The sequence below is a fragment of the Lithobates pipiens genome, unplaced genomic scaffold (assembly GCF_037356315.1).
Source record: "Lithobates pipiens isolate NorthernLeopardFrog02 unplaced genomic scaffold, aLitPip1_a1.2 Scaffold_13, whole genome shotgun sequence".
NCBI classification, from domain to species: Eukaryota; Metazoa; Chordata; class Amphibia; order Anura; family Ranidae; genus Lithobates; species Lithobates pipiens.
Window position 1 is genome coordinate 177,850,278 of NW_027507718.1, and position 24,854 is coordinate 177,875,131.

The 24,854-nt window shown below is 47.6% G+C and overlaps 1 protein-coding gene across 1 annotated transcript in view; it reads right to left on the minus strand.

Moving 5' to 3' along the window:
* Positions 1–24,854, minus strand: part of FKBP8 (FKBP prolyl isomerase 8) — a 301,240-nt gene that overhangs the window by 79,284 nt on the left and 197,102 nt on the right. Inside the window, exon 5 of the mRNA XM_077475920.1 lies at positions 21,860–22,077. Within this exon, the coding sequence (XP_077332046.1) occupies positions 21,860–22,077 (218 nt within the window). The remainder of the gene's footprint in view (positions 1–21,859; positions 22,078–24,854) is intronic.

Below are 24,854 nucleotides of genomic sequence, written 5' to 3' on the forward strand. Positions count from 1 at the left end.
AAACACAACAACACCCTAGTAGTGTATACCAGGCTTTACAGATACATGTTACATTTTGTTTGCTCTGTGTAAAGCTTTTCCATATTCACCTTACTCTAAAAGCTAAAATCGTTTTTAGGTCAATTTGGTTGACTTTTAGTTATATGCCTAGGTTCATTGTCTCGCAGAAAGCCAAATCTTTTTCCAAGGCTTAGATTTCTTGCAGATTTTAGCAGATATGCCCTGCAGGATTTTGATGTATTCATTCTACATGACAAACTTACAAGTCGTTCAGGGCCTGTGTACGGTTTGACTTACACTAAAGTATTTAGTGAAAAATTAGATTTTTTTCTAAATGCTTACCTGTAAAATCCATTTCTTGGAGTGCATCATGGGAAACAGAGCAGGTTATAATGATAACTATGTGGGTTATGCACCCCCTATAGGTGAATAGACACTGGCCAACCAAACAGGACGTCCTCCCCTATACAGAAAGTACCTCAGTTAGTTTTTTTTACCAGTGTCTAAGGTGGAAGGTCGCTGGCCTGGTTAGTACGTGGATGGGAGACTGCCCCAGGAAAGCCAGGTGCTCTAAGCTTTTACCCTCCAGAGTCAAGGAGGCATTTGAGGCTGCTGTGTTTTGAGTGTATCTCGAGCCAGAGGATGTTAGAGCAGTGTCTGAGGTAGTTTGTTTAGTCTTTAGGTTGACTCCGGCAGAAATCTGGTAGGTTAAGTATGCCTCTTTGGGACTTTGAGTTCTCAGCCTTTTGCCTTGCATTTGCTCTTGGAGCAGAAGTTATGGGTTCTTTATTGTAAACACTCAACCGGTAGCTGACCCCCAAACCAAATGGGGACGTGAAATCTCTTAGATGTCAAGGAACCAGAAAATGTTTTAAACATCCTTCTGTTTCAGATGGAATCAGTCCTATCAGTGACAGCCTCTCTGCAAGAGGTAGCTTTTAGGTGTCCATAGTCATAAATTCCACATATCTTCATGTGCCAGTTTTTCCAGGCTCATCAAAAATTTCTGCAATTTGCAGCAGACAGTTGCCATTTTTGTTTCATGACACTGCAATTGTGGCTGGCCACAACCCCCCTGAGGGTTCACAAAGCTCCTAGCCACGGTGCAGGATTTGCTGAGGATGCAGGGGGTGTCAAACTCAGAATACCTCAATGATCTTTGCTCAGGGAGCAGTCGGTTCCAGATTTAAAGCAATATATAAGCAAAGGGTATCCCTGGCTAAATCGCACAAGGAAATTATAAAATGATATCCATGTTGAAACGATTCCCTACGTGCAGTTCCACTCCAGGTCTTTGTAGAGGGACATTCTGTCTGGAACATGAAGGTCCAAGCATAGGATTGCTAGAGGGCTCGGTCCCTGGGGTATTGCAGAGTTCCAATTGATGGTTGATCATTTGGAACCTGGAGAAGGAGAAATCTTTCTTCCAATGATATGAAAGATGGTAACCACGGTTGGTAATCTCTCCAGTTGGGGGGGCGCTGGTGTGGAGGTGGCTACAGTTTCAGGGGACTTGGTCTCCATTGAAAGGATGCAGGAAATAGCTGCACATCAGTAATGTGGATTAGAATCCCTGTCAGTTTTAATTGCTGTCTGTTAGGGAGATTCACCCTCTCAATTTGCCCTGTTTACCATGATCATTGTAAGTGAAAGTAAAAGAAAATCCCAAATGTTGGGTCGTCCCCAAAAAAGTAATAGAGGGGAATCTTCCAATCGACACACTAGTTGTGGTTAGCTGGGAGGTTCCCAAGGAACTCCCTTAAAGTGTTACTAAACTCAAAAGAGTAAAATCTGTATATGCAGTAAAGCATGCTTGTTATACTCACTGTGGAACCTAAGGGGTTAATGCTCTGCATTGTGTAAAAAGGTGGTTTGATGTATGCACAGATCGTCCCCTTCTTCCACTCCAGAACAGGTCCGGATAAGACAGTTACTGGAGTCAGGCTGCACATGCTCAGTTTGGTGTATATTGCTAGGAGAGTTTTTTGGGTTTTTTTCGTTGGGCGGGGTACATGTGATCTACACAGGGCCAATCAGCACTTTCCAGACAGAGGGTCAGGAGTCCTGGATCCTGATAGGACAGCTCAGTGCAGTATGATAACTCCTCCTACAAGCTTTAATCAGGAACTGATAGCATTCACAAGAGTGCTATATACTGCTGATGAGAAAAGGCATTTAGTAGTTCATATTTACAAAAAAATTGCATTTCCATGTTCCATGGGAGATCAGATATAGTGAATGCAGGGTTCTGGGTTTAGGAACGCTTTAATGTGCAGGGATTTCCTCTCACTTCCTGTTTGGCCATGGGACAGGAAGCGAAGGGAAATCTTTACAATAGGACACAGATGGCAAACAAAAATCTGCCAAGGGTTATAACTATGCAAAACGTAAAAAAAAAAAAAAAACACACATTTAACTTACCGGTAATGGTATTTCTAAGAGTCTTTCAGGACAGCACCTGGAGAGAGCGAGCACAGCTCCACCCACTTTCCCAGGAAATACTACAGTCAGTTTTCTTTAAAGACCGGGGGCTTCCACCATGGCCTCAGTTGTTCATAGAGTATCTCCAGCCCAGCTGAAATTAGATAAGCAGAACATAGCAATAACACCACAATTTATAATACAATTAGGGCGGGTCATCGGCGTTGTCCTGAAAGACTCGTAGAAATACCGTTACTGGTAAGTCCAACTAAGATTTTCTGCCTTCGTCTTTGAGGACAGCACCTGGAGATAAGAGAGTACTTACTCTAGGGTGGGACCACCGCCTGCAGGACTTTCCTGCCGAACGATTGTTCCGATGCGGATATCAAGTCCAACCTGTAGTGGTGGGTGATGGTGGAGAAACTTGTCCACGCTCTATAGGCTTCACTGACGGCAATTCGCAGCCATCTACCTATTGTTTTTTTTAGAAGCACTATACCCTTTACGTGGTCCTGAGAACAGAAGAATGAATGAATTTGATTTTCTGAATTCTAGATAGTGTAGTACACAAATTCTCATGTCCAGGCTATGGAAAGACTTCTCCTTAGAGCTGGATGGTGTAGGACAAAAAGGTAGGGAGAATTATTTCCTATAAAATGCTGTTGGAACTTTTGGCAGAAAACCCGGGTCAGTTTTTAGCACTACCCGGTCTGGAAATATACAACAGAAAGTTTCTACTATAGACAGGGCTTGCAACTCGCTTACCCTTCTATCGGATGTAAGTGCCACTAAAAGAACTAGTTTGAGGGACCATAATTTGATTGTCGCTTCCTCTGGAGGTTCAAATGGTCTTTTGATCAAACCTTGTAAAACCAATGATACATCCCATTTTGGAAAAAACGTAAAAGGTATTGGCCTAGCTCTGGCCAATGCCTTAAAAAATGTTTTAATAAGTGGCTCCTGAGATAGCGGTCTCGCAAGAAAAAGATACAGCAGCCACTTGACCTTCAAGGTATTAGCTGCCAACCCCATCTCCAGTCTCTCATGGAGGAATTCTAAAACCGAAAGGATTTCCTGTGGTCCTTTTTTGTTGTGCACCAGGAATTAAACAGTTTCCGCGTCTTAAAATAAATTGCTCTAGTAACCTTTGTGCCTAAAAGGGTTGAGACCAGTTTGACAAGCCTTTTCTCTTTAGGATCTGCTCCTCAGTAACCATCCTGTCAGTCTGAGGTGCTCGATATTCGGATGTTGAAGGGGTCCCTGGGTTAGGAGATCTCTCTAAAGTGGAAGAACCCAGTGAGGATCCACCGCCACCCTCTGCTCAGTTGCAAACCAAGCCCTTTTGGGCCAAAAAGGAGCCACTAGAATCATACTCGTGGCCTCTTTGTAGTTTAATACCAAAGGGATCATTTGAAAAGGGGGTAAGGCGTAGCACAAGTGGAAGTTACGCAGTTGTGCTAGTGCATACAATCCTCTTGCTTGATCTTGCCTGTTAGTGAAAACTAGACCTTCACCTTTGTATTGTTCTGGGATGTGAACAGATCTATTTGAAGAGCTACCCATTTTTCCATTAGCCTTTGGAATACCTCTGAGTTCAGGCTCCACTCTGATTCTAGTATCCTTTCTCTGCTCAGAAAGTCTGCTACTATATTCAGATCTCCCTTTAGGTGCACCGCTGTTAGTGACCTCAAGTTGCTTTCTGCCCAGGACAGAATCTGAAGGGCAGAGGATAGCAACACCTTGCATCTCGTGCCGCCTTGCCTTGTTGTTATATAGGCCACTGCTGTGGTGTTGTCTGACAACACTTGGACATGGTGACCCTGGACCAGTTTCTAGAAGGCCCATAGTCCTAGATGAATAGCCCTTAGTTCCCTCCAATTGGAGGATCTCCTGGCTTCCTTGTTTGTCCAATGCCCTTGAGCCATCTGTCCTTCCAGTTGGGCATCCCAAGAACTTGTATCCATTGTTAACCTCCTCTCTATGGAAAAACACCAGAGCAGGCCCCTGTCCAGGTTTCAGTGACTCTTCCACCACCAGAACTTCCTCTGAACTTGAGGAAGCTTTTTGATAAATTTTTCCAGGGACTATCCCATAGGACCAAATTTCTCAGAATTGTCTGCTGGAGATCCCTTGCATGGAGACATGCTCTAAGTGTCTTTGTCTTTTTGTCCCTTTGTCCTTCTCTAATAGATCCCTTGTTTTGGCAAATATTAGAAGGTCGTCTAAATATGGGACAACCGATATTCCCTCTATTTTGAAGGGGGCTAAGGCCTCTTCTACAATCTTCTCCCATCTTGACACAACCTTAGCTGTTTTTGTGATGCTAGTGCTATAAGGCACATGGAGATATGCATCCCTCAGATCTATGGATGCCATAAACAGCTTGGGGTCAGGAGACCCTTTACTGAAAAGATTGTGTCCATTCTGAATTTCTTGTATCTAATTGATCTGTTTAGTATCTTCAGGTTCAGAATCAAATCTGAATTTGCCTGAAGGCTTCTTTACAAGAAATATGTGCGAATAGCACCCCTGTCCTTTTTTAGGGGGAACATTTATAATCACCCTCTGTTGAATCAATTCCTGTAGGATTGATGTCATTGCCCCAGATTTTTCTAAGGTCTCTGGGAGCATGGGTTATGTAAAAATGAACGGGTGGTGGTTGAGAGAATTCCAGTCTGTAACCCTCCATTATTGTTTTGAGGATAAACGGACTGGCTGTTATCTTCCACTGTGGAAAGGTTTGTAACCTTGCTCCCACAGTCAGAGGACAGTCACTGGCTTTTTGTGTTTGGGGTAGGAGGGCAAAATAGTACTCCTAACTTGCCCCTTCCTTTTTGAGACGCCCAGGTTTTTTTATAACCTGTCTTTCGTGTCCGGGGTTTTTTCGGAAAGCACAAAACGTTTTATTGCCCTGAAGAATCACCTTTTTCTTTACTGGGAAGGCCTTTTTCTTATCAGCCATTTTGTCAAGGATGTGGCTTTGAGATCCGGGTAAAACACCAAATCTCATTCAAAGGGTAGACTGCATAGTTTGGTTTTTGAGGCTGTATGCCCAGTCCAGATCTTAACCCATAAAGCTCTACGAGCTGAGTTCATCAAAGCTGAGGATCTGGCTGACATTTTTACAGAGTCAGCCGAGGCATCTGCCATGTACGCCACTGCTTTCAGTAGTACAGGCAGTGTATCCAACAGGTCCTTACGGGGAGTTCCTGCCTCGATATCGGTTTTCAACTGTTCCAGCAAGTGCTCCAAGTTCCTAGCTAACACAGTTGAGGCCATAGCTGGTTTCAACTTTGCTAGGGTTGAATCCTATGCTTTCCTTAATAGGGAGTCTGCCCTCTTGTCCATGGTATCCTTTAGGATACCCATATCCTCAAACGCAAGGTCTGTGTTCCTTGATACTTGAAAAAAAGCTGTGTCAAGCTATTTTTTTTGTTCCAGACTTGAGAGCTATCCTCTTCAGAAGGAAACCTCCATTTGAGGGATTTGGAAAAGAAAGAGGCCCTCTCTGGGTCCTTCCATTCCCTTTTTATTGTTTCCGATAGAAACGTATGCATTGGAAATACCCTTTGTTTCACCTCCCCCATGCCATGGAACATTTTATCATGTAAGGACAACTGGGCTTTATCCTCTGATGTTCAGAGTTGTGTGGATAGTTTTCAAAAGATCATCCACCTCCTCCAAGGATAATTTATGCCGAGAAGAAGTTTCTTTCACTTCATCCGCTTCTTCCTCTGTGTCTGGGGAAACACTTCGCTATTCATCCTCTGAGTCACTGCCCCCTCTAGATGCAGAAACAGATGAATGAGAATGGGGTACTGTGCTGCCACTTGCAACTGGACGTTTATCCAGATAGGACTGGAATGTCTTAAATGTGTCCGCCAGTTCCTTCCGGAAGGAGCTTAATAATTCTCCTTGTTGAGTCCAGGACTCTTAGTACATTTTTACATAACAGACATTTACTCTTAGGCCTCAGTGATGATCCGCCCCGTGGACATCCGCTTTCTCAGCGGAGATCGCTCAGTCGATCACCGCTGAGCAGGCAGAGGACAGGCCTGTCTCTGCACACTGCACAGAGGCGGACCCTGTTAGAGTGCCACGCTCGCCTATGGGAGATCGGGTGACGACAGACTGCAGAGTCCATCATCACCCAATCCGATGACGAATTGAACAGTAGGATTTTCCTCCGTCACACTTTCGGATCAGAGCGGGTCGGATGTCAGCGGACATGTCACTGCTGACATCCGACGCTCCATAGACCTCTATGGAGCATCCGTTCAGGTCCACCTGAAAAACTGACAGGTGGACCTAAATGGATCGCCGTGTGAAAGAGGACTTTGTAGGAGGGGAGGAATGTTAGGTCTGTTCTTTAACTTTCTGAAATACACCAAAAAATAACCATTTCCTCAATTTAACATTTCAATCATGGTAAAAACATAACATGCTGTAAAATAGAGGAGCTAACCCTTTAACTCCTGTGTTTTGATACAACAGCCAGTAAATCCCCCCACAGATTCACTTTTCAAATATACATTCTTCCTGATTACAGCAAACAGGAAGAGTGTTGCAGGCTCCCAAATTCCCCATAGAATTAAGGATGGGAAATAATACATGGCCCATAGAGTAATAGACAGAGACTATTGTCCCTGCTTACCTGGGCCTGGCTGACTTGAGTGGCTCCTGCCATCCCTGTTTGTTCCTCCTCCATCGCTGCGAGGTCTACAGTGGCATTTGCATGCTTTTAGGTTTGAATTTCCCAGTCCACTCACCACTGCGAGGGCCGGAATTGACGTCAGCCGAAAAGAGACCACCGCCTCCTCCTGTGTTCCAGTGGCCGGAACTGGAAGCCGTGTCACCGGAAGTCCCGCCCCCGCCTGCAATGACGAGCTCGCCATCGGAATCCGGAAGGCATGAGGCTTTGGGGATGGAGGAGACGCCGAATACCTGCCATTCCTCCTTAGCCTGTGTCTATAGGAGCGGGGACCTCCAGCAGCCTGACACTCGCAGAGTGTGAAAAGGAGGAAACGCCGCAGCATCCACCACACGCCGTAGCATCCACCACATGTAAGGGAGAAAGCTGAGCTGGCCTGTGGAGATCAACATACCGGTATGACCCATACTCTCCCCACCTGCAGAAAGCATAGCACACACCTGGTTCCCTGCAGTGCTTCCACCATGGCGGAGGAAACGCTACAACTGAGGAAATGGTGGAAGCTCCCGGTCTTTAAAGAAAACTGACTCCGTGTTTCCTGGGAAAGTGGGTGGAGCTTTGCTCTCTCCAGGTGCTGTCCTGAAAGCTAAGGGAGAAAAAATGCTTTGCCGAAAGCCCTTCCACTTCCCAAATGTATAGTAAATGGAGATTATTTTTTCACCTTATAAATTTTACATAGCATCAAAACAGACTTGCTGAATAATTAGTGTATATAAAAAAAAATATATAACCACACATACCACCATATGAGGTCAGAATGAATTAAGATGCACTAAAAATACTGCAAACAGCATTTTCCATTTTTGCCCTTACTGTCTAACCATCTTGATACCGTGTTTAAATATATAGATATAGTAAAACCTTAGATTAAGAACATAATTTGTTGCAGAAACATGCTTGCAATCCAAAGCACTCGTATATCAAAGTGAATTTCCCCATAAGAAATAATAGAAATTCAGATGATTCATTCCACAACCATTTATTCACAAGTCCTTCAGTCTATAGTCATCCATATTCAGGAAATGCCTGGAAGATGAGAATCCGACTTACAACTTATGCACACAAAAAAAAAAAAATAGGATTTTTTTCTACTCACTAAAATACTTTTCTCTGTAGTTCACCGACTGACACAGCTCCTTTCTTAGACCATTGGGTTGTTACACCACCTTCAGGAGAGGACTAGGCAGAACATGTTAAGATGTTACAACAAAACCAGAACTTTTTAGTTACGCCCAAGGGGTGGTCCCTTAGGTAACAACCCCCCAGCCTCCTGCAGCCTCAGTACGTCAACAAGCAGTATAACGTAAAAAATAGGGGGGGGGGGGGGGGGGCGCTGTGTCAGTCAGTGAACTACAGAGAAAAGGATTTTATGGGGAGTACAAAAAATCCTATTTACTCTTACGTTCGTCGACTGACACAGCTCCTTTCTTAGACCATCAGGATGTCCCCAAGCAGTGCCAAAACGAGGGATGGGAAACGGCATATAAACTTCACCCACAATGGCATGTGGGAAAACAGTATAAAACTTTACCCACAAAAAAAACAGTGTGGGAAAAGCAAGAACTCTTACCCACAAAAAAAAACAGAGTGCTCCTCAATCTGGGAGTCACTACCTTACAAACCACCTCAAAAACTTGCGGTAACAAATGCAACAGTGCATTTACATAAAAGTAACTTTTTTGCAAAAAAAATGAAAAAATGTAAGTGCAATTGCAAAATTACACGGCCGCCTGCAAAACTTTGCGGCCAAAACAGGCATCAGCCGATGCACTGACATCTACCTTGTAGAATTTCGAAAAGGTGTGAATAGACAACCAAGTCGCCGCTTTACACAATTGAGCGCCAGACGCTTGATGTCGGAAGGCCCAAGACGTTCCAATTGCCCTGGTGGAATGGGCCATGACCAGAAAGGGGGGAACATGCCCCTTCAAGGCATAGGCCTGTACTACAATCGGTCTGATCCACCTGGAAATGGTGGCCGACGAGACCGCCATGCCTTTTTTCAGACCAGCCACCGAAACAAACAAGCAGTCTGACTTCCGAAAGGGAGCCGTAGCAGACAAATGCATTCTCAGAGCCAGGACCTCGTCCAGGGAATGGATGTGGTCCGCCTCTTTAGGATGTGTCAGTTTAGGACACAGAGATGGTAACACAATGTCTTCATTGATGTGGAACAAAGAAGGTTGCGGACCAGGGACGCTGGGGCCAATCTGGAACAATCAGTATTACTGGGATCCCCTCGGCCTCCACTCTGCAGAGCAGACGTGGTAGCAGCTTTAGCGGAGGGAAGGCATAGATCAGCTGGAACTGACCCCACGGAGCCACCAGCTCGTCTGCCCAAGCATCTCTTGTCCAGGACAGGAATTTCAGCACCTTCTGATTGAGACAGGAAGCCTGGAGATCCACGTCTGGTGTGCCCCATCTCAGGCACAGTAGTCTGAACACCTCCAGATACAATGCCCATTCTCCTGGGTCCAGCATCTGGCGACTTGGGTAGTCTGCCTGACAGTTCTCGACTCCCGGGATGGCCGATAGAGCCGGTACCTGTCGCTCTGCTCACTGAAGGATGTGAGCGACCTTCCGTGCAGCAGCTGAGCTTCTTGTTCCTCCTTGATTGACATATGCCACCGCTGTGGCGTTGTCTGACTGGAGCCTGATCCGATGCCCTCGAAGTCTTATAGACCATGTGGAGACACATACTCACATCGCTCGCAGCTTGAGCATGCTGATCGTCAACTTGGATTCCTCCTCCGACCAGAGGCCCTGGGTCGAATGAACTCCCATTACTCCACCCCAGCCGGTAAGGCTGGCATCCGTTGCGATCACTGTCCAATTCAGAGGTAGGAACGACTTACCGGACCGAAATGCCAGGGATCTCAGCCACCAGAGCAGGGAGTCCCTGACTGACAGGCTCACCTGAAGCTGCTGATCCAGGGATAATGGAGATTTGTCCCATTTTGCAAGATCTTCTGCAAGACTCTGGTGTGAATCTGTGCATACGGTACTGCCTCGAAGGAGGCCACCATGAGTCCCAGGACTCGCATGCAGAAACGTAGGGACGGCCACCTGCTGTTCATCAACAATTTTACCGTGGTTCTGAGAGTCTGCAGCTGGTCTGAAGGGAGAAAAACTCTCGCTTCCATGGAGTCCAGCAGCAAGCTTAGGTACTCCAAATGCTGAGTCAGTACGATCTCCGACATTTTTAGGTTCAACAGCCACCCAAATTCCTGCAGGGTCTGCATGGTGATTGCCACATCCTCCTCTAACTCTGAGGCGGAAGATGCTCTCAGGAGGAGATCATCTAGGTATCCCATGATCGCGATCCCACATTGCCGTAGCAATGCCAAAACAGGAGCCAATACCTTGGTAAAGACTCGGGGGGCTGATGCCAAACCAAAAGGGAGAGCCACAAAATGGTAGTGGGCTTCGCCGACTGCAAATCGCATAAACTTCTGAAGCCGAAGGCATATGGGTATGTGCAGGTACGCATCCTGGATGTCTAAGGATGCCAGGGGGTCCCCTTGATGGAGTGCAGCGACTACTGAGCGAACGGATTCCATTCTGAACCTCTGTACTTTCACAAAGTAATTGAGGGCTTTTAGGTCCAAGATTGGACGTACCCCTTCCTTTTTGGGGACTACAAACAGGTTTGAGTAGAACCCCTGGAAACGTTAAGATTCCAGAACAGGTACTATCACCCGCGACTCAGCAGGTCCCTTACCTCCCCCAATAGGGGCTCCTGGCAAGTCGGGAGTACGGGTATGCTGGAGGGGAAGAATCTGTTTTGTGGCCAAGAGAGGAACTCTATCTTGTAGCCTGAGGAAATCAGATTGCAGACCCATTGGTCGGACAGCCGAGAAGCCCACCGGGCTGCAAACTCCCGAAGGCGACCCCCCACCCGTGTTGCGGGCGGGGGCAAACCTTAATGCGGGAGTACTTTTGCTCGCAGGCTTGTGGTTCCAGGGACGCTTTGATCCTTCAGAAGTCGTCCTGTCGGGCCGGGGACGCTTGGTCAAAGCCCCGGGCAGACGAAAAATTTGTTTGTGAGCAGAGAATGAGGGCCCTTGCCTATGGCATGGCTCCTTAGCCTTCCTGGCCTGTGGGAATAGTGTACTCTTACCACCTGTGGCATTTTTAATAATGTCATCCAAAGAGGCTCCAAAGAGCCGGTCACCAAGGAAGGAAAGATCCGTCAGGGCTTTTTTGGATGTCTGGTCAGCAGACCAGCATTTTAACCAAATCAGGCGCCTCAGCACCACTGCTGACACTGAAGCCCTGGATAACAGAGGAAGGGTATCCAGGGCTGCGTTACAAATTTACTTCAGGCCTTGCACTAGTTGGTCTGCTAGTTCCACGCAGACAGGTGAAGCCTGTTGCTCTCCCAATTCTCGGTGCAACAATTTTGCCCACTCGGTTAGTGTCTGCGACACAAGTGCGGACGCCAGTACTGGTCACATGGTTGACCCCACAACCGTAAACAAGGAACGAGCCACTGCCTCGACCTTCCTGTCCGTGGGGTCCTTAACTTCAGGAGTCCCCTATACCGTGACTGTGGTTACTTTGTTTAACATGGATACTGGGGGGTCCACGACCGGAGGAGCCGACCATTTTTTGAGAAGGCTCTCCTCAAAGGGGTAATGCACCGCCATGTATTTGGGGACCGAAAAGATCCTTAGCGGTCAACCCCATTCCTTGTAAATGAACTTATCAAAATAAGTCAGATACAGGAACACCTTAGGTGAACGGGCTGGCTTACGGGACCCAAAAGGGACTGCTACATCAGCAGAGAGATTTGCTGGCTCCTGAATCCTCAGGGTATCACGCACAGCAGTGATAAGTGCTCCAACAAGCACTTTGTCGCGCACGGACCCGGAAAGGGGGCTCATCCTCAATGTTCAAGCGGTCCTGGACAGCGTCATCTGAAACAACAGAGCAGGGGTCATCAGCCTCAGCAGGACCCAAGTCTGCATCAGAGCTCTTCCCGGCGGACAGGCGGGGAAGGGGCCATTTTTTACCACCTTTGTGCCCACGCACCGCCACCATCTTGGCAACGAACGGCTTGAGGACCACCGACAAAGCGTCCAAAGGCACTGCACAGTCTGTAGGCGAACCGGTTGCAATTGCCTGGATTTCGGGGGAAGAAACACTAGTTTCTGAAGCCATGCTGACCCTACCCTGTCTGCCACCCAATGGGGACATAGGACAGTGATGGCCCCACCCTCTTAACTGCTGCTGGCTGAGGAGCTCTTTCCCGCAGGACTCACCACCCTGACTGGTTCTACGCTGTTCACCTAGTAGTGCCTGTGTCAGATCCCAGGTCAAAGGAGATCACACTGCGCTGTCCAGAGCTGCTGCAAATGGCACTGAAACTGATCAAAAACGTGTTCAGGCTTCAAGAAATTGGCCGCCGAGCGTCCAGTATAAAGGACATAAACACAGGGAAAATGCCTGCCGAGCTGCAGGAAAGCATGCTGCTCCTTGCCCCACCAAAGATGGCCACTGAAACACTGTATACCATGAGGGACAGTGAAACAAAAACAGGCAGAGAAATAGCGGTGAACAGCGCTACAGCAATCACAGGTACAGCCTCCAGACACCCCCAGGGAGAGATCCACACACAGCCAGCCTGCGCAGTCCCCCCCAGGTGAGAGTCCCCTGGAGAGCCCCTGCATATGACACACTGCTCAGCAGCCTCATGCAGCATTCCCCACAGGAAGGGGGGAGGGAAGATAGGGACAGGGAGAGAAGAGAGGGAGGTGAGGTGGCCCCCAAATTGACCCCCCAGGGAATGGCCAGCTGCTCACCCCACCAAAGTAGGGAGAGCCGTACTTACCAGTCCTGAAGAGCTGGGAGACATTCCATCACAGACCAGCTCCTGCACAGTTACAGGGTAGCTGTTGGCCCAGTATACTGTGATCCAGACATCAGTAGCCTGGTCATATGTATACCCCCGATCATCAAACCTGCAGCAAAAACATGGACCAAAAAGGGCCCGCGGGGTTCCTAGGTCCTTCTCCTTCACTAGGCAAAATAAAACTGAAGCTGCAAGGCTGAGGGGTTGTTACCTAAGGGAGCACCCCTTGGGCAAATCTAGTCCTCTCCTAAAGGTGGTGTAACAATCCAATGGTCTAAAGAGAGGAGCTGCGTCAGTCTGTGAATATAAGAGAAAAACCAAGTTAGACTTACCGGTAGCTTGTTTTCCAGAAGTCTTTCAGGACAGCACCAGAGAGATAGCGACTCCTCCCTCCTCGTTAGGAAACACCTTCTTCCTCCAGACTTTAAAGGGAGGCGCCTCCCTACCACACTTCAGTTGTAGAAGAGAACCTCCGGCCCCGGCTGGAACACATAAACATATACGTTAGTCACAGCGTAGCATAATATAATACCATAGGGCGGGATGTTGCTGTCTTGAAAGACTTCTGGAAAACAAGTTACCGGTAAGTCTAACTTGGTTTTTCCCAAGGCGTCTTTCAGGACAGCACCTGAGAGGATAACAGAGACTTACCCCTTAGGGCGGGACAACAGCTTGCAGGACCTTTCTGCCAAACGCCTGATCGCTGGCAGAAGTGAGATCCAGTCTATAATGTTTCACAAATGTGTGAAAACTCGACCATGTCCCTGCCTTGCAGATCTGCTCAGGGGTGGCACCAGCTCTCTCTGCCCACGTAGACGCTAGAGCCCTGGTTGAGTGTGCACAAATTCCTGCTGGAGGGGATAATCCTGCCTGGGAATATGCCTCCGAGATAGCTAATTTCAGCCATCTAGCTAAAGTAACTTTAGAAGCTTGGAAACCCTTTTTTCTTCCTGAGAAAAGTACAAACAGTGAATCCGAACGTCTGAAGGACTCCGTCCTTTCTAGATAACTCAGCAGAGTCCTCCTGACGTCCAATGTATGGAAAAGAGTCTCCTTATTTCTTTTGGGGTTAACACAAAAGGTTGGCAGTACTATGTCCTGTATACGGTTCTGAACTGAAGCTACCTTCGGTAAGAATTTTGCATCTGTTCTAAGAATAACTCTGTCAGGAAAAATGGAAAGATATGGTTCTTTAACTGACAGAGCATTTAGCTCACTGATCCTGCGTGCAGAGACAATGGCAATCAGAAAAACGGTCTTTAATATGAGAAACCTAAGGGAAGCCTCCACAAGAGGCTCAAAAGGACCCTTTGTTAGAGACTGTAGGACTACCGACAAATCCCATCTAGGAAAAACCTTAATAGGAGCTGGCCTAGATCTTTTAAGGGCTCTAAAGAATCTGATCACCAGCGGATCTGAGGCCACAGATCTTTCTAAGAACACTGTCAGAGCTGCTACCTGCACCTTCAGGGTACTAACTGCTAGTCCCTTATCTGCTCCATCTTGTAAAAACTCCAAGATGGAGACAAGGCTCCCTGGCACCTGGGCGGCTGAAAAACACCAAGTTTTATAACGCTTCCAAACCTTAGAATAAATGGCCCCTGTAACCCTTTTCCTACTTGCCAAAAGGGTAGAGATCAAACGGCTGGAAAACCCCTTGCTCCTAAGGAGCTGCCTTTCAGAAACCAGGCCGTAAGGGCCAGGCTGGCCACTCCTGGATGGTTTACTGGGCCCTGCAACAACAGATCATGCCCGAGGGGCAGATGCCAACAAAGCTTGATTGCCAGACCTAGAACTGTCGAAAACCAGGCCCTTTTTGGCCAAAAGGGCGTGATTAGAATAACTGGCACCTTCTCCTTCTGAATTTTTCTTAAAATTAACGGGATTAACTGAAATGGGGGGAAAGCGTAGCAAAGACGAAATTCCCATGGATAAGCTAGCGCATCTGTGCCCAGCGAGCCATCGCGACTGTCCAGGGAAAAGAACTGGGGAACCTGGGCATTCACCCTTGAGGCGAACAGGTCCACCTCTGGTAAACCCCATTTCCCGGCAATCATTGCGAATACCTCCGGGTTTAGAGACCATTCCGCTTCCTGAATAGCGTTTCTGCTTAGGAAGTCCGCTAACCTGTTTAGATCCCCTTTTAGGTGGACTGCTGATAGGGATAACAAACGTTTTTAAGCCCACCGAAGAATCTCCATGGCCAGTACCTGAAGCGACCTGCTTCTTGTACCCCCCTGTCTGTTTAAATAAGCCACCGCCGTGGCATTGTCTGTTAGGACCTGGACGTGATGGGACTGAAGCTCCTGAACAAACAACTCCAGAGCCAAGGCAATCGCCTTGAGCTCCCTCCAGTTCGAGGACCTTATTGCCTCCTCTTTGGCCCAGGACCCCTGAGTGAAACGTGTTCCTAGATGGGCTCCCCACCCCCAGGAACTGGCGTCGGTTGTTAGTCTTTTCTCGACTGGAAAAGCCCAGACTAACCCTTCCGATAAGACATCCTGTCTTTTCCACCACCATAGGGACCTTTTTACCTGGGTTGACACTCTTACCTCTGCCTCTAGGGATGCCACTGTGTGATCCCAAGATTTTAGAAGGAAAGCCTGCAGACACCTGAAATGCATTCTTGCCCACTGGACTGCTGGCATTGTTGAAGTTAGAACCCCCAAAGCTGACATAACCTGTCTTACTGTCAGATTTTGGATGGTCTGTAGTAAAGACACTGCACCGGAAATCCTGTCCTTTTTGTCTAAGGGAAGGAAGATTTTTTGATCCACCGAATTTATTAGATACCCTAAAAACCGAATCTCCTGAGATGGGTTTAGGGACGACTTTTGGAGGTTCAAAATCCACCCCAGCGCCTCCAGATGGCTGCGAGCCTTGCCTAGATTGATCTGCAATTCCTCGCTGGATGGGGCGAAAAACAGCAGATCGTCTAAATAAGGAATAACTGCGATTCCCTGAAGTCTCAGCGGCGCTAAAGCTTCTGCCATTACTTTGGTAAAAATTCGGGGAGATGATGACAGGCCGAAGGGTAAGGCCCTGAACTGGAGATGATGAACCACACCCCCCAACCTCACCGCCAGCCTGAGGAACTTCTGAGACTGGGGAGAGATCGGAACATGTAGGTATGCATCTTTTAAGTCCACTGACGCCATAAAACATCCTGGCGTCAACAGATTTCTGACTGAAAAAATTGAGTCCATTTTGAACTTTCTGTACCTTATGGACTTGTTTAACGGTTTCAGGTTGAGAATCAACCAAAATTTTCCTGTCGGTTTCTTTACTAGGAAAACATGGGAGTAAAACCCCTCCTGCTGTTCTTGCAGGGGCACCTGTACTACTACACCCTGTTGCATCAGTTCCTCTAGAGAGGACTTCATGGCCAGGGCCCTTACCGAGTCCCGCGGGGTGTTGGTAATCAGGAACCTTTTTGGGGGGTTGTTGGCAAACTCGAGTGAGTAACCCTGCGCGAGAGTGGTCAGGATAAACTAATTTGAAGTTATCCCTGACCACTGCGGAAGAAATTCTTGTAGTCTTCCGCCCACCCGCAGAGACGAGTCATTGCGATTTTTCAGCCTGTGTAGGAGGACGGAAGAGAATTCCGCCTCTACCCTTCGGCTTCGGGGCGGACCAATTTTTCCTGCTCCCCTGCAACTTGCTGTCCTGATCCTGAGTTTTTTGAGGTCGAAAAAGGCGTTTTGGTACCTGCTTTTTCTTTTTGACCGGGAAGGATCTCTTTTTATCGGCTGTCCTGTCAAGAATATTATCGAGGTCAGGGCCGAAGAGCAGGTCCCCTGAAAAGGGTAACCCACACAGCTTATTCTTTGATGCCGAGTCACCGGGCCAGGTTTTAAGCCATAAGGCTCTTCTTGCAGCATTAGTTAGAGCTGCTGACCTGGCTGATATCTTAATTGCCTCAGCTGAGGCATCTGCAACATAAGCCACTGCCGTAATCAGGGTGGGAAAAGAATCTAAGATTTCCTGTTTGGGGGAATCTGCAGCTATATGTGACTTTAACTGGTTAATCCAGTATTCTATATTTCTGGCTACACACGTTGTGGCCATTGCTGGTTTTAAATTGCTCATAACTGATTGCCATGATCTCTTGAGCAAAAGATCCATGCGTTTGTCCATCGGATCCTTCAAAACTCCCATGTCCTCAAAGGACAGATCCGTGGACCTTGAAACCTGGGAGAAGGCGGCATCCAGTCTGGGCACCTTGTTCCACACTGCTGCAGGGTCCTCCTCAAAAGGAAAACGCCTTTTGTGGGCTTTGGAGAAAAAGGGCTTTTTCTCTGGATCCTGCCATTCTTTCCTAATGGCCTCAGAGATGACCGGATGAACTGGGAACGTTCGGCCCTTAGGCTCATCCAACCCAGCATACATGCGGTCATGGAGTGATAATTCCTTTCTCTCCTCACTTAAACCAAGCGTAGCATGAATGGCTTTAAGGAGCCCATCAACCTCTTCCAGGGACAGTTTGAATTTAGAGGGGGCTACCTCAGAATCCTCCAACTCCTCTTCCGAATCTTTAACGGAAAGAGCAGTGGACTGCTTTTCCCTATCTGAAGGGTCTTCAGGCAGAGATTCCAATACCGGGATTGAGAGAGACCCCTGGGAAGACTCTGAAGTGGAAGGCTGACTAGCAGCCGGGTTTGCTAGTGAGTCACGAAAATTCTGAATTGTGGCGTATAGCTCCTTCTTTAGAGCCCATTCACACAGGGGCAACACGACTTGTAGGCGACTTGAGTCAGGCAACTTGGACACGACTTGAGTTAAGATCACAGCGCGACTTGGGACGACTTCAAAACGACTTGTGATGACTTCAAGCCCGACTTGGGACGACTTACAAGTCGCCCCAGGCCAGGCGACTTTTGCCGAGGCCAAGCAGAGAATGAGCTCAAGGGGGAACTCCACGGCAAATTTCTGAAAAAAATTTGGCGTGGGTTCCCCCTCCGAGAGCATACCAGGCCCTTAGGTCTGGTATGGATTCCAAGGGGAACCCCCTACGCCGAAAAAACGGCGTGGGGGTCCCCCCCAGATCCACACCAGACCCTTATCCGAGCACGCTACCCGGCCAGCCAGGAAAGGGGGTGGGGACGAGCGGGCGCCCCCCCCCCTCCTGAGCCGTACCAGGCCGCGTGCCCTCAACATGGGGGGGTGCCTTGGGGGAGGGGGGGCGTGCGGCCCCCCCACCCCAAAGCACCTTGTCCCCATGTCGATGAGGACAAGGGCCTCTTCCCGACAACCCTGGCCGTTGGTTGTCGGGGTCTGCGGGCGGGGGGCTTATCGGAATCCGGGAGCCCCCTTTAATAAGGGGGCTCCTGGATACCGGCCCCCCACCCTATGTGAATGAGTATGGGGTACAATGTACCCCTACCCATTCACCTGTAAAAAAAAAGTTAAAAAAAACACATCACACAAGGGTTAAAATAGTTTATTGCACAGCTCCGGGGGTCTTCCGTCTTCGGGGTCTTCTCGCCGGACTCCTCCCGACTTCGGGGGTCTTGTCCCCCTCTTCGGTTCTTCTGCCGGGCCACCGCGCCTTCTTATAGCTCTTTTGCAGGCGGTGGCCCGGTCTTCTGTCGCCGCCGCCTTCCGTTCTTCTTCTTCTTCTTCTTCTTCTTCTTCTTCTTCTCCAGGAGATGTTGACACGACGCTCTCTCCGGCCACAATGCCAGGGACGCGCTCCGCTGCCACTTATATAGGGACAATGGGGCGGTGTCACATGGGTTGATGTCACATGGGTTGGTCACATGGGTTGATGTCACATGGTAAGGGGGCGGGGTCACCATGTGACATCAACCCATGTGACCAACTCATGTGACATCAACCCATGTGACACCGCCCCATTGTCCCTATATAAGTGGCAGCGGAGCGCGTCCCTGGCATTGTGGCCGGAGAGAGCGTCGTGTCAACATCTCCTGGAGGAGAAGAAGAAGAAGAAGAAGAAGAAGAAGAACGGAAGGCGGCGGCGGCGGCGACAGAAGACCGGGCCACCGCCTGCAAAAGAGCTATAAGAAGGCGCGGTGGCCCGGCAGAAGAACCGAAGAGGGGGACAAGACCCCCGAAGTCGGGAGAAGAGGCCGGCGGCGGGGAGGAAGAAAGCCGGACTCCTCCGCTAGTAAAAGAGCTAGCAGAAGATAGCGGAGGAGTCCGGCGAGAAGACCCCGAAGACGGAAGACCCCCGGAGCTGTGCAATAAACTATTTTAACCCTTGTGTGTTGTGTTTTTTTTTACTTTTTTTTTACAGGTGAATGGGTAGGGGTACATTGTACCCCATACTCATTCACATAGGGTGGGGGGCCGGTATCCAGGAGCCCCCTTATTAAAGGGGGCTCCCGGATTCCGATAAGCCCCCCGCCCGCAGACCCCGACAACCAACGGCCAGGGTTGTCGGGAAGAGGCCCTTGTCCTCATCGACATGGGGACAAGGTGCTTTGGGGTGGGGGGGCCGCACGCCCCCCCTCCCCCAAGGCACCCCCCCCATGTTGAGGGCACGCGGCCTGGTACGGCTCAGGAGGGGGGGGGCCGCCCGCTCGTCCCCACCCCCTTTCCTGGCCGGCCGGGTAGCGTGCTCGGATAAGGGTCTGGTGTGGCTCTGGGGGGGACCCCCACGCCGTTTTTTCGGCGTAGGGGGTTCCCCTTGGAATCCATACCAGACCTAAGGGCCTGGTATGCTCTCGGAGGGGGAACCCACGCCAAATTTTTTTCAGAAATTTGCCGTGGAGTTCCCCCTTCAGAGCTAATAATTCTGTCAAAGTCGCCTCCGTATAGACGGAGATCCGACTTGGAGGCGATCTCCATTGAAATCAATGGGTACCGGTCGCCTACAAGTCGGATAGAAGTAGTACAGGAACCTTTTCTGAAGTCGGAGCGACTTCAGTAGTGTGCATTAAGACGGCTCTCATTCACTTACATTGCTTTTTAAATGTTGTCCGACCTGAGGCGACCTGAGGCGACTAGGGGCGACCTGAAGTCGGATCAGGAGTTGCCCCTGTGTGAATGGGCTCTTACAGAGGCCACCAGATCCTCACATACAGAGGCTGATTCCTCCTTAACTAAAGAAGTAATGCAGGGACTGCATAGGGTTTTCTTCCAATTTTCTCCCAGCTTGGCCCTGCAAGAAGGACATCTTGTCTTTGGGTCAGAGCTCTTAGCCTATGAAGAAAAAGACAAAAAAAGGGAAAAAAAACAGGGAACCCTTAGTGAGACTCAGTCTCAGCCTTGATAGGGATCACCACACAGGTGCACTGAGAAGAAACCAGTCAGCTTCTAGTGCCCAGACAGGCCCCTTGCCACCAGGGGGGAAAGAAAAAAAGAGAGAGAGCGAGACCAAACGCCAGGAAATAGGAGAAAGAAGGCAGACTTTAACCGCTGCCTCTTACCTGGGCTTTGCTGGTGCATGTGCCTGTCCCCACCGCTGCAGACGCTGAATCTTCCAGAACAGTCTCAGCCTTGATAGGGATCACCACACAGGTGCACTGAGAAGAAACCAGTCAGCTTCTAGTGCCCAGACAGGCCCCTTGCCACCAGGGGGGAAAGAAAAAAAGAGAGAGAGCGAGACCAAACGCCAGGAAATAGGAGAAAGAAGGCAGACTTTAACCGCTGCCTCTTACCTGGGCTTTGCTGGTGCATGTGCCTGTCCCCACCGCTGCAGACGCTGAATCTTCCATAACAGGTGTGCGGCAATCCACTTGTGGCTACACGCCGCCTCCGGACTCCCATAATGCAGCTGTACCGGACCAGAAGCGGAAATAGGCACCAGCTCCTGTCCTCCCTCCTCCCCCCTGCGTCCACGCCGGAAACGACGTTTCAGCCGACCCGATGACCCGCTCTGTCACTTCCGGCGCGACCGCCGAAAAAAACATGGCGGAGGCACACGCGCGCCGCCGCCCCTACGAACGTGCGGGCCACCGAATCTTCGGCTCTCTCCGAGCACAAGAGGGGAAGAGGAGCCCGCTTGCTACCGCTGCCGAGGCCTGGGTAGGTCGGGAGGACAGCGGGTCTCTAAAGGAGGAAAAAAAGGGAAAGAAGCCTAGTCCCTCAGGAACACCTAAGAGAAACTGACTCCCTCCCAAAAGATGTTCCCTCCGGGCCGGAGGAAACACAATAACTGAAGTGTGGTAGGGAGGCGCCTCCCTTTAAAGTCTGGAGGAAGAAGGTGTTTCCTAACGAGGAGGGAGGAGTCGCTATCTCTCAGGTGCTGTCCTGAAATACGCCTTGGGAAATGATGCTTTTTTTTTTCCAAAATTGTTGCTTTTTTTTGTTTATAGCGCAAAAAATAAAAACCGCAGAGGTGATCAAATACCACCAAAAGAAAGCTCTATTTGTGGGAAAAAAAGGACATAAATTTTGTTTGGGAGCCACGTCACATGACCGCGCAATTTTCAGTTAAAGTGACGCAGTGCCGAATCGCAAAAAGTGCTCTGGTCTTTAGCCAGAAAAATGGTCCGGTCTGAAAGTGGTTAATGTACTGTAGTTTGTTGCCATTCCATGCATGGAATTTTAAGTGTGACATGTTTGGTATTACTTGGCGTAACATGATCCTTTATATTTTACCCAAAAATGGTTTTATATTGTGTTTATCTAAATTTATTAAAGCTTTTTTTCCCTGAAAATGTGTGCAATAAACTGATGTGCAATTGCAATTCTCCAGGGTCTCCACTTAAAAAAATAAATAAATAAAAAGTATAATGTTTTGGGGGTCTAAGTAATTTTCTAGCAAAAACATGCTGGTTTTTACATGTGTGTCAGAAATATCCAAATCGGCCTGGAGGTCAAGTGGATAATAACGGGAAACCTAAAAGGACACTTTTTTTTTTAAACTGGTATGAGCAAGCAGTCACATGAAATTCACCCATACACACCTTTAGAGCTGGAATTTACAATCTTCAGGGCTATGTCATAGGAATTTATTGCAAATACATAATCTGCTTGCTGATAGTAGAAGTTTCCACGTTCCCTCTTCTTGTTGGCCAAATCCAGCTTCTTTTGTCCAGTAAGAAGTTCAAGGTCTGGCCCATCCTTCACTTCAAGAAGGAACACCTCAAGAACAAGATTGGCATTGGGTGGAATATCGGGATTCCTTGAACAGAATTCAAATGGAATAATGATTAGGCATACAGTAAAAGTAGCATTCAGTAAATGAAGTGCTGAAGAGTTATGTGAGCTTGGTTTAAAGTAATGGGAATGACCAAGGCCATGGCAAAGAAGAGTAAAAAAGCTTCTCATAGCTTTAGAATCCCTTATTTAAAGATTATCGTCATGTTCAACATCCCTTTAAATAGGTTTTTTTTTTTTTTTTTTTTTTTACTTTAAGGGCACAAACTGGAGCACTTTCTGGGTATGCTATATTAACTGTATGTGGCCTCAGCTACATACAGTATTCAGCGATGCGTTCCAGCAGTAGGATGCGGAGGACATATTCATTCATAGAATACATACAAAGCTTCCTGTAAAATGACCGACTGGCTCTCAGCCTAACACCGATTTGTTCCTGGAGTGAGACGGCAAGCCACCATCCCACTGCCAGAACACAGTGCTCTGTACTATATGTAGCTGAGGCTACATGCACCCAATACAACGTGCCAAGCAGGCACACCTGTTAGTGCAGTAAACAGTTCATTTAGGCCAGCCTGGGAACATTAAAACATAGCGATCACCTTTATTTTCCCAGTGAATGTTAACAAACATAAGAAATCTTACTTGTGGTAAATAGAAAAAAAAACAAAAACACAAATTGGTGGCCACTGCATCACAGTTTTAGATTCTAAATCACCAATATTTTATTACAGGTACTAAATTCTTTATCAGCCAAGTTCCCATTTGCATTAAAAAAAAATTTGTTTTATTTTAAAGGCTATTTTTTAAAATAAAACCAATGAGTTTTAAGCTTCAAATTGGGCCCATTTAATATTTGTCATTTAAAACATATAACAAAATGCCAAAAACCGATATAGCAAGTGTTTTCTTCCTTTTATAACCTTGGATAGCATCCACAGCTAGTAATAAATAGGACTGAAGATTCTGTGAAGCAGATGTATAAAAATATACACGATCAGCTAGAACATTATGACCACCCACCTAAAATGGAGTAGGTCCCCATTCTGCCAACATACAGCCCTGTTGCTGCGAGACACTGACTCTACTAAATTTGTGAAGGTATGCAGTAATATCTGGCACCAAGCTGGCAGTAGGAGATCCTTTAAGTCTGAGCCAGCTTGCATTCTTCCCATAGTGCACCCTTTCCCAGGTAAGCAATGCACACGCACCCGGTCATCCACGTGATGTAAAAGACAATGCGATTCATCAGACGAAGCCACCTTGCTCCATGGTCTAGTTCTGGTGTTCATGTAGGCATCAGCATGGGTACCCTCAACTAGTCTGCTGCTACGCAGCCCCATACACGACAAGCTACGATGCAATGTGTTCTGACACCTTTCTATGGGAACCAGCATTACCTTTTTCAGCAGTCTGAGCTACAGTAGCTCTTCTATTAGATCAGACTACATTGGCCAACCTTCATTTCCCATGTGCAGCCACGAGTCTTGTTTGCCCATGATCCCGTCCCCAGTTCACCGATTTTCCCTGGACCACTTTTTGTAGGTCCTGACTAGGGATGCACCGATACCATTTTTTACAATGAGTAGCAATGCTTTTTTTTTTTTTAGTACTCGCCGATACCAATTACCGATACCTACCGCAACCCGTTTTGTCTTCACTTCAGCAATGGTACAAAGCATTGAAAAAAGTTATTTACAAATAAAGAATTCCCCCCCCCCCCCCTCCCCGCTTTTTCAATGTGAAATGTGCAAATATTTGTTTATCATTTTAGTAAACAAAGAAAAATAAAAAAATAAAAATCAGGAAAAACAATACATGGCGGAGAATAGGAAGTTAAGGCTAATTCAAGTTTTTTTTTTTTAGTGTTTCAACAGCTGAGCAATGCTGTTGATAAACATTACCGGCTGTTTTTTTGTATTTGACAGCTCCAATTACCGGACTTTAACACTTCAGCTGTCAACAGGGAAGACCCATTGACAGCTCAAAGAAAGGACTCGAAAGTATCAGTTTCAGGTATCGGTGCGTTTACAGATACCTGTGCAAATACTCAGTGTCGACACATATACCCATACTAGTATCGCTGCAACCCTAGTCCTGACCACTGAAGGAGTCCAGGAACATCCCACAAGAGCTGTAGTTTTACAGTTGCTCTGACCCAGTTGACTAGGCCTTACAATTTTTCCCTGGTCAAAGTCACTCAAACCCTTATTGCTTGCCCATTTCTTCTGCTTTCAAACACATCAACTTCAAGGACAACATGTTGACTTGCTGCCCAATATATCCCACCACCCATTTTCAGATGCCACTGTAACAAGATAATCAATGTTATTCACTTTACCTGTCATTGGTCATATTGTTATGGCTGATAGGTGTATACTGAAAAGTAAACTTCAAATAATTTTTTCAACTTAGTGTAAATATGAAATATTGCATATTAATATTCAATATTTTGAGAATACAGGTTTAGGCTCCTTATTTAATTTTTATAATTATTTGGGCTTTCTAGTAAAAGTCTGTTTACATAGCTCAAACAAATTGTGATGTATATGACTGAATACAATGGTGACTCCTACCTTAGCAAATGACTAATAAAAGTCTGCCTGAAATGCTGCTGTGCTATCTGCTACAGTAATTCTTAAGAACGAAAGAATGAAAACTTTAGATTCCCTAATGGTTAATGGGAACAGAAAATTTAAAGGCTCAGGATGGAAAATATTTGTGGTTTCTGAACAAACAAAATTCTAAGGCTCGGTTCACACAGGACGCGGCACGACTTGCAGCGCCGCGACCTAAGCGGCG